The following is a 13,925-nucleotide window of genomic DNA, read 5'->3' as shown; positions in this document are numbered from 1 at the left end:
GGTTTTATTTGTCTAATGCCTTGGTTGTGTGTTCGCACACTCTGGATTATTTATTGATGGAGTTCTCTGGAAGCAAAATCAAAGAATCACCAACAAAAGTTTCAGCCACATAGTGCACACCGTATGTTGTACCTTGTTGCAGCCACTCCTTGTTACTTGCTTCTCCCTCCAGAGGTAAATGTGCACAGCAGGGAAATGCAGGACAGTCTTATTTAAGGATGTCCTGAACATGATTCACCATGCTTTGCCACTTCATCACATCTGGATCTTCATTAGGTGTGGAAGCTGCAGTCCAGGGGTTGATGCTGGCCTCCACAGCTTCAGGTCCTCACAGTCCCTCTCCTTTGCAGCAGCATCCAAAGCTTTCACATGCATTAACAAAATGTTAATGAAGAAAATATAATTATAAACCAAAGCCAATCCATCAAACCTACCAACATCAAGATACATACGTTTACCAATCTGCCAGATATTAAAGACATTTAAAAAAAGACTTGGTAACCTAAAGGATGAGTGTATTCAAAATGTATATCTGAAGCTGTAAATATTGTGCACCGAGATGTTTTATGTGTATATATGTCTTTACCTGATGTCTTCTGTCTGTGATAAGGGCTGAACCTTCCATGTGTTGCTCCTTAACAAACTCCTTGCTGCGCTTCAGACCCTCTAGATCATACCAGGTGCTATTTTGGACCTCTGAGCTCTGTAAAAACATTCTTCAGTCATATCGCTCACTACCTGCGTCACATCAGACAACTGATCTGTGTGTCAGATAACATTAATTTACCTGGATTAGTTCTGTCCTCAATCAAAGAATAGGTGCCATAATTGACACAATGGTAAGGAGAGTGTGCCCGATGATTGTCTGATTGTCAAAAATGGTTTAATCCAGACGTTTAAGCCCCATAAACAATGGAATGCGCTTATTGGATGAAGCTAAATTAATGTAATGTATTGTATTGTGTATTGTTTTGGCCTCTAATGTAAGCTGAAGTGTACTACCTGCAGGGACCAGAGAGGATCAGCCCACCCCCATATCCTTTCATGCTTACTCTGCCAGGCCTGCACGATGGTAGGGATTGTGTACAGGCATCAGTGGCGGGCCGTCGGGGCCTGCAAAGCCTTCTCTGCTGGCCTAAACAGAATCATAAAGTTATAGCTATATTATAATTTAATATTTTTTCTTAAATACACTACATGTATTATAATTTCTAAAAATATTTTTCTCATTATCTTATCTTCTCATCGCTACTGTCTTCCTCAGTTGCTCTGCTTCCAGTGCAGCTTGTTTTAAGTAGAGCTTTTATCCAATCAGATCTCACCTCTGTGTCTCTAGGTAAGAACAGAGGCAGAGGCCTGCAGACTCACAAGTGAATCCCTTTGCAGTTTAAGTAAATGGGGACGATATTGTTGATTGTCATAGTGTACAACCAATCAGATCTTTAGTTTAACATGTTGGGCGTATTCTTTGACATGTCAGAGCCTGCTAGCTGGCCTAGCCATACGTGATTGGTCAGTGGGCTAGCCTGACATGTTGGGCGGTGACAATCCCAATATCTGCTGCCTCTGTCGATCGGACATTTTCAGCCCTCAAACGCATTAAAACCTATTCAAGAAATACAACTGGTGAGGCTTGACTGTCTTCACTGGCGTCCATGAATCGAGAAGGACTTCTTCCTGGAACTAAAACACACGGATGTACTGAACAACTGTGAGATTAAACTCTTTATTAACAAAGAAAGGAGGATGGACTTTGTCTTTAAATAGTGAACAGCACCTCTGGTAAGTTAAATGCGTTTGTTTTTACATCTGCAGTAGCTTTAATATGCTTGTTTATATATTATTATTTGTACATCTTGTTTTTATTAAGATTTTTGTTTGGTTTTATATGTGATAGGAGCCATTGTTACGTCCGATGTTGCGCTGGGGACATATTTAGCCGGTGCCAGTGTTGCCAACTTGGCGACTCTCTCGCTAAATCTGGCGACTTTCCAAACCCTCATGGTGACTTTTTTTGTCAAAAGCCACTAGTGACAAATCTAGCGACTTGTTCTGGTGTTGTTGGAGACTTTTCTGGTGTTTTGACTCGTGAAAGCATGTATGTTCTGCACTGTCGTGAACGAGCAGCGGGAGATGCCGTGAGCACCTCCACCGCCCCAAAGCACACACAGGTGCCTCGCGCAGCAGTCCCAGCTGCAGTCAGAGCAGAGAGGAGACGCACTCTATCTATAGGTGTTGGCTTCATTTTGACACAAAACAAATAATAACCGTAGCTGTGTTTCAGCTGCAGGACAGCAGTGAAGGCCCATGTATAAAATGCACGGCTCGCTACTGACAGGCATTGATGGTGGAAGACTGGAAGACTGTTTCAGGATCCTTAACGTCTGAGTGGCCATGTAACCTGAAAGTGTGATCATGTGAACAGACACAAACTTCTCAAAAGTCTCTCCAGCTGATAAGCCGACTGACAGTTGATCCAGCTGTGATATCAGCTGATCCTCATCAGAAACAGACATTGCTTCACATGACGCTTCAGAGGAAAGGACGTATATTAAAACATATTTCCTTGTTTCCTCTGTCCTTGCATCGTTTCCTTGAGTCTCTCCATGTATCCCTGGTGGGAGAGACTAATTATTTAATGAGATTTGGATGGAAGGACTGATGCCACACAGTTGGAAGAGTGCACTCATTTTATCTTTTAGTAAACCACAAAGGATCAAAATAATGCTGGAAGTTATAGACCCATCACCTTAACTTCACTTCAGTGCAAATGGATGGAAAAGATTTTAGACTTTATTATTTCCTAGAACAGAGAGGAATATTAGCATCATAGCAGAATGGATTTAGGAAAGTAAGATCTAAGATGGATGCTGTTGACAGAGAAAGTAATGAAATTGAGAAATCATTTAAGATGAGATAAGATCAAAAACTATGTGGTGGGAAGGACTGCTAATTCAATGAATAAAATGGGCAGAGGTGGAAGGTTTTACAACTGGGCACTAGATTTTCTATCAGAACGAATGTTCATAGTTAAAGTGGTATCTGATATTTACGATATAGTTAACAGACTCCCTCAAGGAAGGATCATTAGTCCAGTGTTATTTAACATTGTGGGCAATAATATTGCCCTGAATCTATAAAAGGATATGCTCATCCCTATATGCAGATGACAGCTATATGAATCAAGGGGAAAGATGAATCGAGATTAGGAAGGCTTTTGTAAAGGTAGATCCATTTTCATACATTTGGAGATTTAAACTTTCACCCAGAAAGTCATGATATATGTGTTTCACTAGAGCAAAGACTCCATTTATACGGACAACCGATGGAAAAAGTAGGAATTCAAGTACTTGGGAATGTGGCTTGACAAAGATGTACATGGAAAGTACATGCTGAAAAGATAGAAACAAAATGTAGAAAAGTAATTCATCTAATGAGAGCTATATCTGGAAAACACTAGGGAGCAGATACGCAGGCATTAATGGATATAGGGCATTGACCAGATCAGCAATTGATTATGAGTATTGTGTTTGTGGGGCAGTAGCTAAATCTCACTGAAATCAAATTGACAGAGTTCAAAGCCTTGAGACTTGAGTAGCGCTGTGTTGGAAGAATCAGGAGAAAACCACACTACAACTCAGACGGGTCAAACTTGCATTGGCTTACTGGATTCCTCTTAGAGGATGTGGGGTTGAAAATACTACCAAAAGTGTCCTAAACAAATGCCAGGAGTCTAAGTAATTAAAGAGAAATGGTTGGATGAAAGATAAAAAATAAAATCAGAAACTGATGTTAAAGGAATACGTTTTTTTATTCCACTACTCCAATAAGTAATGTTCCCCCATGGCTACTTCCTCAGGCTAAAGTTGATTTTATTATCATCGAGCTGGGAAGACTGGGTGGAAAAAGAAAAAGGACACTGCAAACCAGTATAAGGAATCATATTTATAATTACTTACTAATATTTATTGATGGCTCAAAAGACCAACATCATCATGTTGGAACAGGAGTTTACATTTCACAATTTCTAATTAATTTAGGGAACATAATAACATAAACTATACAGCTGAGATGCTGACAGAGATTATTGGATGTCAGTGGGTGGAAGGAGTGAGACCAGATGCTTTGTATTGACTGCAGCAGTTTTCAAAGTTTACAGACCATTAAGATATAATGTGAGCCATTTTTCAGTGGTAGTGTAGATTTCAAAGACTGGGAATAACTAGAATTGTGTTGGGATTAAAGGGTAATGAATTTGCAGACGGGATTGCTAAAAGATCACAAAATATATATATAATATATATAATGAACATTCCATTTGCAATGATAAAAAAAAAAACACTTGGCAGAACTTTGGCAGGAAGAATGGGACGAGGACAGTAAAAGGCTGAGCATACTATAAAGTTCAAAAGACGGAACAAGTAGATGTTGACGAGCGAGCCCCATTTGGGGTTCGAGCGAGACCATTTAGCATGGTAACGTGTCATAGAATGCACTTTACATAAACAAATATAATGAATGCTCCAAACATATTATATACCGAATTAACGAAAAAAGTCTGGGCAAAATCATCTTACCAGCCATTTTACACACTGCAAACACAATTATACACAAACTAGTATCATATCTAGAAGATTTACCACAATATCACGTATTTTTCGCCACGAATCGGCGACCTATGCACTACGTTTGCATCTCCCAACACAACTTTAGCAGTTATCATGGCCGATCAATAGATGAGAAAGCACGAGGATTCGACCACGAATCCACCCGTAGCGTCTAAATTCCTCTCCGTGAAACCATTAAAAAGTTACATCTAGAAAGCCAACGAACAACAAACCGCTCCACAGCAAAAAAATGTAAACGCATCGTACCTTGAGGTGATTTTCTTGAAGAAAAACGTTGGAAATTGACGGTAATCCATTTCAGCCGTGTTGTCCCTCTGCTCCACTGTGGTGTGTGTGAGAAAATGGCGTTTTGGGGTGAAACTATCACAAAATGGTCGGCATTCCAGTGTTCGGCGAATAATTTTACGCATGGGGGTTACGCGGCACAGATTGGGATTTTTAGTCGCTAAAAAGTCTGCAGTAGGCAGGTTCTACTCAAGAACCCGCCTACTGCTTTCCTGACATTCATCCGGGTCTCACAAGGTATCACATGATGAAATCCGCCAATCACAGGCCTTAGAATGGGCTTATTGACTCAGACAGAGACGAAAAAATTCCATGGAGGAGAGATATGAGAGCTCAAAATTGCTCAAAATGATGCCGAACTACTGTATTTGGATAGATTGAATACTAGGAGTGATAAAACAAGTGAAAAATATAGTTATATAGTATATAAAAGTACAATGGAACAGGTTCCAAAATGACAAATCTGCTTGACCTCCTGCGACCTCTCTGACACAATAAACTCTATAACTTTTGTTTGCCTCACTTTATCAAAGCCAAATCTTTTTATACAGCCCTGCGACATGTTGTGCTATGATTTGGGAGTGTTTTAGGCTTTCAGCTGCATTATTTCAAAGACATAATTTCAATACAAGTGCTTTTTTTTCAGGCGTACCTGAAACTTTTCAATTTGACCTCTGTGCCATCTTCATTCACTATTAAAATATACACAATATTTTCACATATTAACACATCTAACAAGAGTTACCATCAAAATTATTAAAACAGGCCTTGTAGTTACAGATTTGGAGTCTTTTAGGTATGGTAATGCAATTTTCGAGCAGAGGCCTAAAAATAGGGCTAGGGATAAAGAGGTTCAAATAAAACACTATTTCTATGGGGAAAAGTAAAAACACATGTGCACATTGGAATATAGTTATAAATACTGAACACATGTTTCTGCACTGTGTCAAATATATTGAAGAAAGTTTACCCCTAAAGGGTGAGAGAGGCTTGAATGGGATTTGGAAGGGATAGGAACAAATGGAGGCATGGTGTGGGAAACTCAGAGAGGGGTAATAGATTAATTATTATTCTACCCGTTCTACACGATCTGCTACTGTAGGTGACGCTGTGCCCCTACGAAGTGGTATTGCGATCCGCCAAAACACGCAAAGAAGAAGAAGAAGCAGAAGCAGACGAAGAAAAAGAATAAGAAAAAGAAGTAGGCGCGCTTTAGCTCAAAGTAACAACACGCGGTCATCATTTAGCGGTTCCTTCTCTCTGCTTTGAACAGTCGAAAATGTTAAGACTCCAGAGCGTGAGAGTGTTCGTCTGCCAGCGGCTCACTGCAGCTGTGGAGGAGATAATCGGCCACTTAGAGTCCACAATGACCGAGTATGAAGAGGAGATGGAGTGCCGCCATCGCAAGCTGCTGGATTCGGTTTCCAAACGTGAGGAGAAGCTGCAAACAGTCGGTTAGTGTGAACACGTCCGCTGTGTCGGTAGTGCTGCTCTGAGTCAATGACAACATGACGATGTTGAGCTGCTAGCTCAGGCTAACCCAGCATACGGGTTCTAGAGTAGTACTGTGAGCAGTAAACAACTATTTGCTATATGAAGCTTTGTTTACATAGCCCGGCAGGCTGTGCGACTGCGCGTGCATTTTCGTACAGGTGTCTCTGTTGTGCTCACACGCCAGGTGTTCTCAAACTCTTTGGGGCAGGGGGCCCCTTACAGACCAGAGGTTTATCCAAGGACCCCCTTCTAATCCCAACACTGATACAGCGTATGCTTCCTACCGTTTGTACTCAGCTGCCATAGCAACTAATGTTCTTATGCTTTACCACCTAAATATTTAAGGGCGTTACACTTTGGCAATTGTGAGGAAACTGTTGATGTAGATAAAGATGAAAAGGTCGATCATGACCACAGACTGAGGATGTGATTAAATGTTGCTTTCCACACATTCAGACAAGTTGGTATTGGTACATTCAGAAGATGTACTGTAATTTCTGCACGTCTCTGTCTATCTTCTTATCTGTGAAGAACTGATGAACCTCTAAGTGCGCGCTGCACAGACGGTACTCTTTACCTTGAGTCTCCTCACGCTTCAGTTATCATCAACTGTTTCCTGTTGTGCATTCAGACTCTCTATTCCAGAGCAATGTGTATATTAACAGTTTACACCAACAACATACCACGTCTGCAATGAAAATTAAATTTTATTTATTTATTTGCAATAGGACAATGCACATTAATTAACATGAGCACTTCAGTCGGTTATGTAAGTGTACCAGATTTAGCCATACGCTGATTTTCTCCTGCAGTTCCTGGCAGGTGGATGGCTTATTATACACATTCAAATTAAACATACGAAAGCACATAAGCACAAACGTATAGTTCATCTGTGCTTGCACGAATTAGCAGGCAACAAGCATCCATCAGAGCAGAAATAAAGACTCCTGCACCAAGCAATCCAACATTCACAGCAGAGGGGAAGTCATGCAGCATGGCAACACGCAAAGCATAGCATGAACATGGAAGTGGATGCACCTCAAAATCTGATTATAGCCACACATTAATAAGACATAAGGTGTATCAAACACCAACTTCAAAAGTAACACACTTGACATCACAACGACATAACCACCACACGACATCCTCATGGTCAGTTTTTCTAATATTTCTACACCCCATATAAGGTCAAGATGAATTGTATTGTCACGACCAAAGTACACGCTTGGCATGTATGCGGAAGCAAAATATCGTTCTCATCAACAACGTATACAACTGGCGAGACACCGTTAAATCAAGTCACTAAGGAACTAGCTAAAAACAGACGGGTATACAACACGACAGAGTAATCCCAGGTAATAAATACAATAAATAGAAAGTATAGAACTACAGTATATCAATGGCGGTGCTTATTGATATTGATATGGAGTTCGGGTTAACGTGAACTTGATTTTCTGCAGATGTCCAGCTTAATTTGCTGATTAAAGAAGAGCAGCAGGATTTGAGGCCCAGCCTGGACCAGGAGAACCCAGTGTGCCCACACATTAAAGAGGAACAGGAGGATTTCTGGACCAGTCAGGAGGTTAAAAGCCAGCTACCAGCACTGCAGGAGGATACCCCAGAGCTCCCATTCACTCCTATCGCTGTGAAGAGTGAGGATGACCAGGAGAAACCTCAGTCCTTACCGCCTCATCAAAGACAAACTGACGAAGACAGAGAGGCAGAGCCTCCAGCCAGCAGCTCAGCTGAACACATGGAAACAGACGCTGATGGAGAGGACGGTGGAGGATCAGAACCAGACAGGGGGTCAGTCCCTGCTTTTAAATGTCTCTCTGGACCTGCTAATAAGACTTCACGGTGTTCTGGTGCTGTGACTAAAGAACGTGATGCTGATCGGAAGGGGATCAGGAAACCTCAGACAGATTTAAGTGTTGTGAAAAATATAGTTCCTGTAAGTGATGTGGGACATTATACTGGCAATAAATTGTTTAGCTGCTCAAAATGTGGCAAAAGATTTGACCAGAAGCACCATCTTCAGACACACATGAGATGTCATACTGGAGAGAAACCCTTTAGTTGTTCTCTTTGTGGTAAAAGATTCTCTCAGAAGGGAAATCTGACACAACACATGACGATCCACACAAGGGACAAACCAATTAGTTGTTCTGTTTGTGGCGAAAGATTTACACAAAAAGGAAATCTGACACAACACATGACGGTCCACAGAAGAGAGAACTTTGTTGGTGAGAGATTGACAAAGGGATTCTGAGAGAACTCGATAGCATTCAGTTTACAGTCGCACATCAAAACTCCAAAGTGACAGCAGCAGTAGTGAAGCAATGATCTTCTTACTTTCTTTCTTGGTTTTCATACTCTTAGCAATGTTGATTGGAATGAACATGGCGCTGTCTCCAATGCTGCATCCAGTTCTCCAACATTTTTTTTGAGTAGTATCAACATAGACATGCAACTGTCGCTCAGGAGGTGATCAGAATATTAAATACACTTAATTAATTTGTCACTTTTCTTAACAAGGTTACGAAGTGTTTTACAGAAAACAAAAATGGCAGATAAAAATCTAAACCGCAGCTATAGCCTTCAGTGTACTAACCACACGTTTGTTTTATATTGCTGACTCCAGTCCTTTTGAAATTGTAATGAAATTTATGTTTTTTAAGCCCACATGTTGAAGTGTGGCAAAGACGTAGTACCCCAAACTGCTCCTGATGGTCAGCACCTTACATGGTAGCTCGCTGCAATCTGTGCTGTGAATGGGTTTTTGGCTCAAAATACTAAATGAATGCAGTCCATTTACAAAGACAAATTCTAAAGACAGTTATTAGTTTTTTTTGTTGTAAATTCAACATTTCTGTATTGTTGTCTATGGATGATGTCCTTGAGAGTCCCTTATTGAATCTCAGGTTTACCTTTCAACATTTGCAATCAACTGAAGGTGAAAATAACTAAAACTCAAAGATATCTGTTCACCTTTTATTGGCTGAGAAGACAAGACACTAAAGTTTTTATTGGCAGCCTAATTAGTGTTCACAGCCTGTACTAACAATGTGAAAGTGAGATGAGCAGCATAATCTGAATCACCTGAATTGGCCAAGTATGTGTGAAAATACAAGGAATTTTTGCAATTTCTTGCATTTCTCTCAATATACTTAACACAGAAAAATAAATAACAGCTAGGAACATGAACAAAGCGGAAGAAATAAAGGTAAAGAATAGACAAGTATTCTGTATGTTGTAATTTATATTAACACTGAGCCACCTGCCCATAAGGACTATCCATTCAAAAGATATTAGATAGGGAATGCAATGGTCATGAATCAAGTTCAAGGTTACTTTTTTATCTTAAAGTTACAACAAGGAACTTTCATTTTGTGCTGATTTAGGTGGCCCCAATGGACAAAAGTGGTAGTGTTTCCGAACACCAGATAGCCTTTAGAAAACCTCTCATTTTACTGCACTGTGACAGGGTTAAAGTTTTAAAATGAAAAAATATGGACACCTCCCAGACTGGACAATGGCAGCAACCCGTCACAGGGTAGCCCCGCCCTAAAGCATACCCTGCTTTATGGTCTATTTAAATGGACCATAATTTACTAAATGAACATCATGCTGTATTGAAGAAGACTTGAAACTAGAGATTGAGACCATAAACTCATGTTTACAATGTTTACTGAGGTAATAAATCAAGAGAGAAGTAGAGTCATTTTCTCATAGACTTCTATACAACCAGAGGAGTCGCCCCCATATATTGAAGTGTCCATGGGCAAGATACTGAACCCCAAATATCTCCCGGATTCAGTGCCAACAGTGTGTGAATGTGCATTAGTTTAGATCCTGAGGGGCAGGTTCACCTTTATATGTATATGCTGAAATGTTTATGTGGCTTCATATACATAGGCCAAACTAAGCATAATCTGAAACTGAGATAAGATGAACATAAAGCAGCAATAAGGAATGAAAACTTTGATTACGCTATGACGAGGCACTTCAAGAAACCGTGGTTCTGCTGTCTCTCTTAAATTCACCACTATTGAGATTCCCAACTCTAGGGGTGACAATATCAGAGATCAGTTATTGAAGAAGGAAGCATCGTGGATATGAACACTCAACTCCTTGGTGTCACATCAGTTGAATGAGCCATTAGACTTGAGTCCCTTTTTGAGTCCATGACTAACCTACGTTGTGCCTACAGGTAAAGTCGAGCCACCACAACCCCTCTTGGCACAACCGCTTACGCCACCCTTCCTTATTAAGACATGAATATTAAATATCTACTCTGTATTGTGTTTTTTGTATTTTCTTCTTATATATATTTTGTCTACCTATATTGTAGTTTTTGGTATGTGTGTTATTATGAGGATATTCATGTTCTTTGTACTTATAGAGTAAAGAATAAAGAAGGTATGCTGTGTTGCATTCTGGGTCTACTCATCCTCATGTAATTTGACATTAATTGTATCTCATGGAAGGGTTATATGTATATCTAATTTTATACGGTACAATAATAGTACTGTTGCCTTTTTGTGTTGCATTTGTATTGGGAAATTTTGGACTATTTAAAGGCAACATGCAAAACGCATTGTTCGTCCTTGTTGTTGATTGCGTATTATCCTGCACCAGCTGCACCCAGGAGAGAAGCACAGCTGTGCACATTGTTTTTTGGTGTAGGGCTCTGATGAGGGTGACAGTAGATACAGTTTTGTGTATAGTACGGCAGCCAAGACGCACTTAAACAAAATTGATAGAGTACAAAACGAAGCGCTGAAAATTGATTCGGTGCAAGTTGGTCAACGTGGATTTAGGGAATCCAGGCAACATTAGAAGTACCCTTAGATCAAAGAAGAGCCGTCTGCAGGGGTGTGTCAATGAAAAGACCAGTCAGAGTGTATGCTGCATGTGTTGATTCGGTAGCAGTACTTTCCAGTATACAAACTGTAAAATCCAATAGGAAGATTTAATGTTGGGGATCCAGCAAAGTTTATTCAGAATTTATAGGGGTGGAAGTACATTTATGCTTGGTCTCTGCTTTTATTGGATCATATTCCTATTTGTAGAGGGGTGGCTGAGGAGATGCTCAAGAAAGAATGACAGAAATGTTTAAGACAATGGTAAGACAGATGGGACAGGGATAACTGGGGTAGTATATATTAGCGCATGCAGAAAACCATTAACACACAGAGTGGTTGTGGAATATTTGAAGAAGATGGGATGGATCGGCATTTCGTGAGTTTTTTTTTTACTTGAATTATTAATATCACGATTTAGTTATTACTTGTTTTACCTAATGGTGTAAAGTAGCCCTGGGACACTATCTTATCTAGATAATATATTGTCTCCGCACGGTAGGTGGCGGTATGCACATTACAAGCAGCGGTTGCAACCCGCCATAAAAGCAAACGAAGAAGAAGCAGTCCGCTTCAAGCGGAATATCACTACCACGTTTTTCACAGCCGCTTTTCTGCTAAAAATGGCCACACTCCAGACGCTGAAAACTTTTATCAACCACCGGCTCGCTGTGGCTGTGGAGGAGATATCCGGGCTGCTGGAAACAACCATATCAAACTACGAAGAAGAGATTAGCCGCCAGCGCAAACTGCTGGAAGATGAGAGGTCTGAGTTCCTGATCAACAAAGCAGGTTTGAAGAAGTTTCTTTCAGAGTGTGTTGACTCTGCTCGTCTCATTACATTCACATCTCGGTTCTTTGTTATTTTCAAGGTTGGGTTCTATATTAAAGCTAACTGACTGAAGCTGGAACGGCGGTTCTGCCATATTTGCGAAACGATAGTTTAGCTTCCCGCGGCTGCTTCAAGCCAACCCACGGAAGTTGAACATTTACAGCCTTCAGAGTAAAAGCGTTAAAAATAAAACTGAGACCAACAGAGTCGCCGTGGTCGGTAATTCACCAAGAGCTCAGTAACATCAATCGAAAATGAATTCGGTGTCATTTTTTATTGGAGTGCTAGGATCCTACACGGCGAACTGAGGCCAAGCGACACCGGAAGTAATTCTAAACCTGATAAAAACTAAACGAGTCTGGACGAAGTTTGTGTCTGCTAACATTACAGGAGAAATACATTATTCGGACCCTGGACATGTCCATGTTTACTAGTGATGGGAATTCCGGCTCTTTTTAGAGAACCGGCTCTTTTGGCTCGGCTCACTAAAAAGAGCCGGCTCTTTCGGCTCCCAAATGGCTCTTCAGATTTTTTGGTGCTTAAATTAATTTATTACCAACAATAATGTAAAATTATGCGCAATATGAATTACTAATGTAAAAAAAAACATGCACTATATCAAATGTTTATTATATAAATACACTTTTATTTATACACTCTACAGAGTGATAAAAAAAATAAATTAGAAAGTGCAAAAACAAACGTTTAACCATTTACAAATGAACTTAACTAACTTTTAACTATTTTAAACTTTTAGCTTTTTAATACTTAAATTTAAAGTGAAACATATGAATGGTGGAGTTCCACCTTGTGACACAGTCTTGTTTGAGCTTCAGCTCAGGCATGCCCATCTGTAGTTGGGTAGATTTGAGCTTGTGTGTGGCTGTTGTGCTCCTGTGGAAAAACTCCACTATCGCCTTCACTTTGTTCACAGTGGGCTTCATCACCTTCAGAGCATCTCTTACAAACAGGTTGATTGTGTGTGCAAGACATGGGTGGTGGGTCCATTTCAGGGTTTTAATTGCTTTGGTTATGTTAGCTGCATTGTCACTAACACAGCAAACCACTTTGTTGTCCACGCCCCACTCTTTTGCCACTTTGAGCAGCTCCTCTGCTAAGTTGTCAGAAGTGTGTCTGTCACTGAACTCAAAACAATCTGGAAGACAGGACACCATTTTGTAACTTTCAACAAAGTGACATGTAACTGACAAGTAGGATGTGGTGGTACGGGATGTCCAGGTGTCAGTTGTTAGACAAACTGCTGTGGCTATTTTAACCCTCTCTTGCAGTGAAGCACGTTCTCTGTCATACAGGCCTGGGATGATTCCTTGGGAGTGTTTTCCTACTTGGAATTGCATACATTGGATTGAGTGCATGAATAAACCTTCTGAATCCTTTGTCATCCACAACTGAAAATGGTTGGAAATCACATGCAATCATTTTGGCCAGTTCTTCATCAATTGTCTTCTGTCTTGCTGCGGTCATAGACTTTTGCAAAAATTGGCTCATAGAGGTCTGGATTGTACTTTTAGGTGGTTGTGGTGGTGTACTGGACGATGCTGTAGACACTGCAGTTGCAGCAGACATACTGGCACCTTCATCAATATCAGGTTCACTTGCTTGTCTTTTTTCTTCCAATTGCACTGATGGATGAACAGTTGTCATGTGCCTGTGCAGGTTGTTTGTGGAGCCAGCTCAATATGAGATTTTAGTCTTGCAGACTCTACATTCTGCCTTAGTTTGGTCAATGTAATTGAAATGTGTCCAGATTTTGCTGCGTTTCCTGTTGACACTCATTTTCTAAACTTTTTATTTTTTTTTTTT

General features: G+C 40.4%; 1 protein-coding gene across 2 annotated transcripts; it reads left to right on the top strand.

Moving 5' to 3' along the window:
• Positions 1-6,097: 6,097 nt before the first annotated feature.
• LOC116399805 (protein krueppel-like) lies at positions 6,098-9,850 on the top strand. Of its 2 annotated transcripts, none has more exons than XM_031877224.1 (2): positions 6,098-6,343; positions 7,868-9,850. In XM_031877224.1, exons 1-2 carry the CDS (start codon positions 6,193-6,195, stop codon positions 8,674-8,676), a joined length of 960 nt encoding a protein of 319 aa, XP_031733084.1. In that variant the 5' UTR covers positions 6,098-6,192; the 3' UTR covers positions 8,677-9,850. The 2 variants fall into 2 exon arrangements, with proteins under 2 accessions (XP_031733084.1, XP_031733083.1); XM_031877223.1 differs by having other exon boundaries at positions 6,098-6,367.
• Positions 9,851-13,925: the final 4,075 nt, after the last annotated feature.

Source organism: Anarrhichthys ocellatus, unplaced genomic scaffold (assembly GCF_004355925.1).
Source record: "Anarrhichthys ocellatus isolate YVR2014 unplaced genomic scaffold, GSC_Weel_1.0 scaffold129, whole genome shotgun sequence".
In the NCBI taxonomy this organism is placed as follows: Eukaryota; Metazoa; Chordata; class Actinopteri; order Perciformes; family Anarhichadidae; genus Anarrhichthys; species Anarrhichthys ocellatus.
This window is presented reverse-complemented; position numbering and strand designations above follow the sequence as displayed.

Bases quoted from the DNA above. Each gene is read 5' to 3' on its own strand.
- LOC116399805 (XM_031877223.1), top strand. From the start codon at position 6,193: ATGTTAAGACTCCAGAGCGTGAGAGTGTTCGTCTGCCAGCGGCTCACT. The intron at 6,368-7,867 runs GTTAGTGTGAAC...GATTTTCTGCAG, and splicing joins GGAGAAGCTGCAAACAGTCG to ATGTCCAGCTTAATTTGCTG.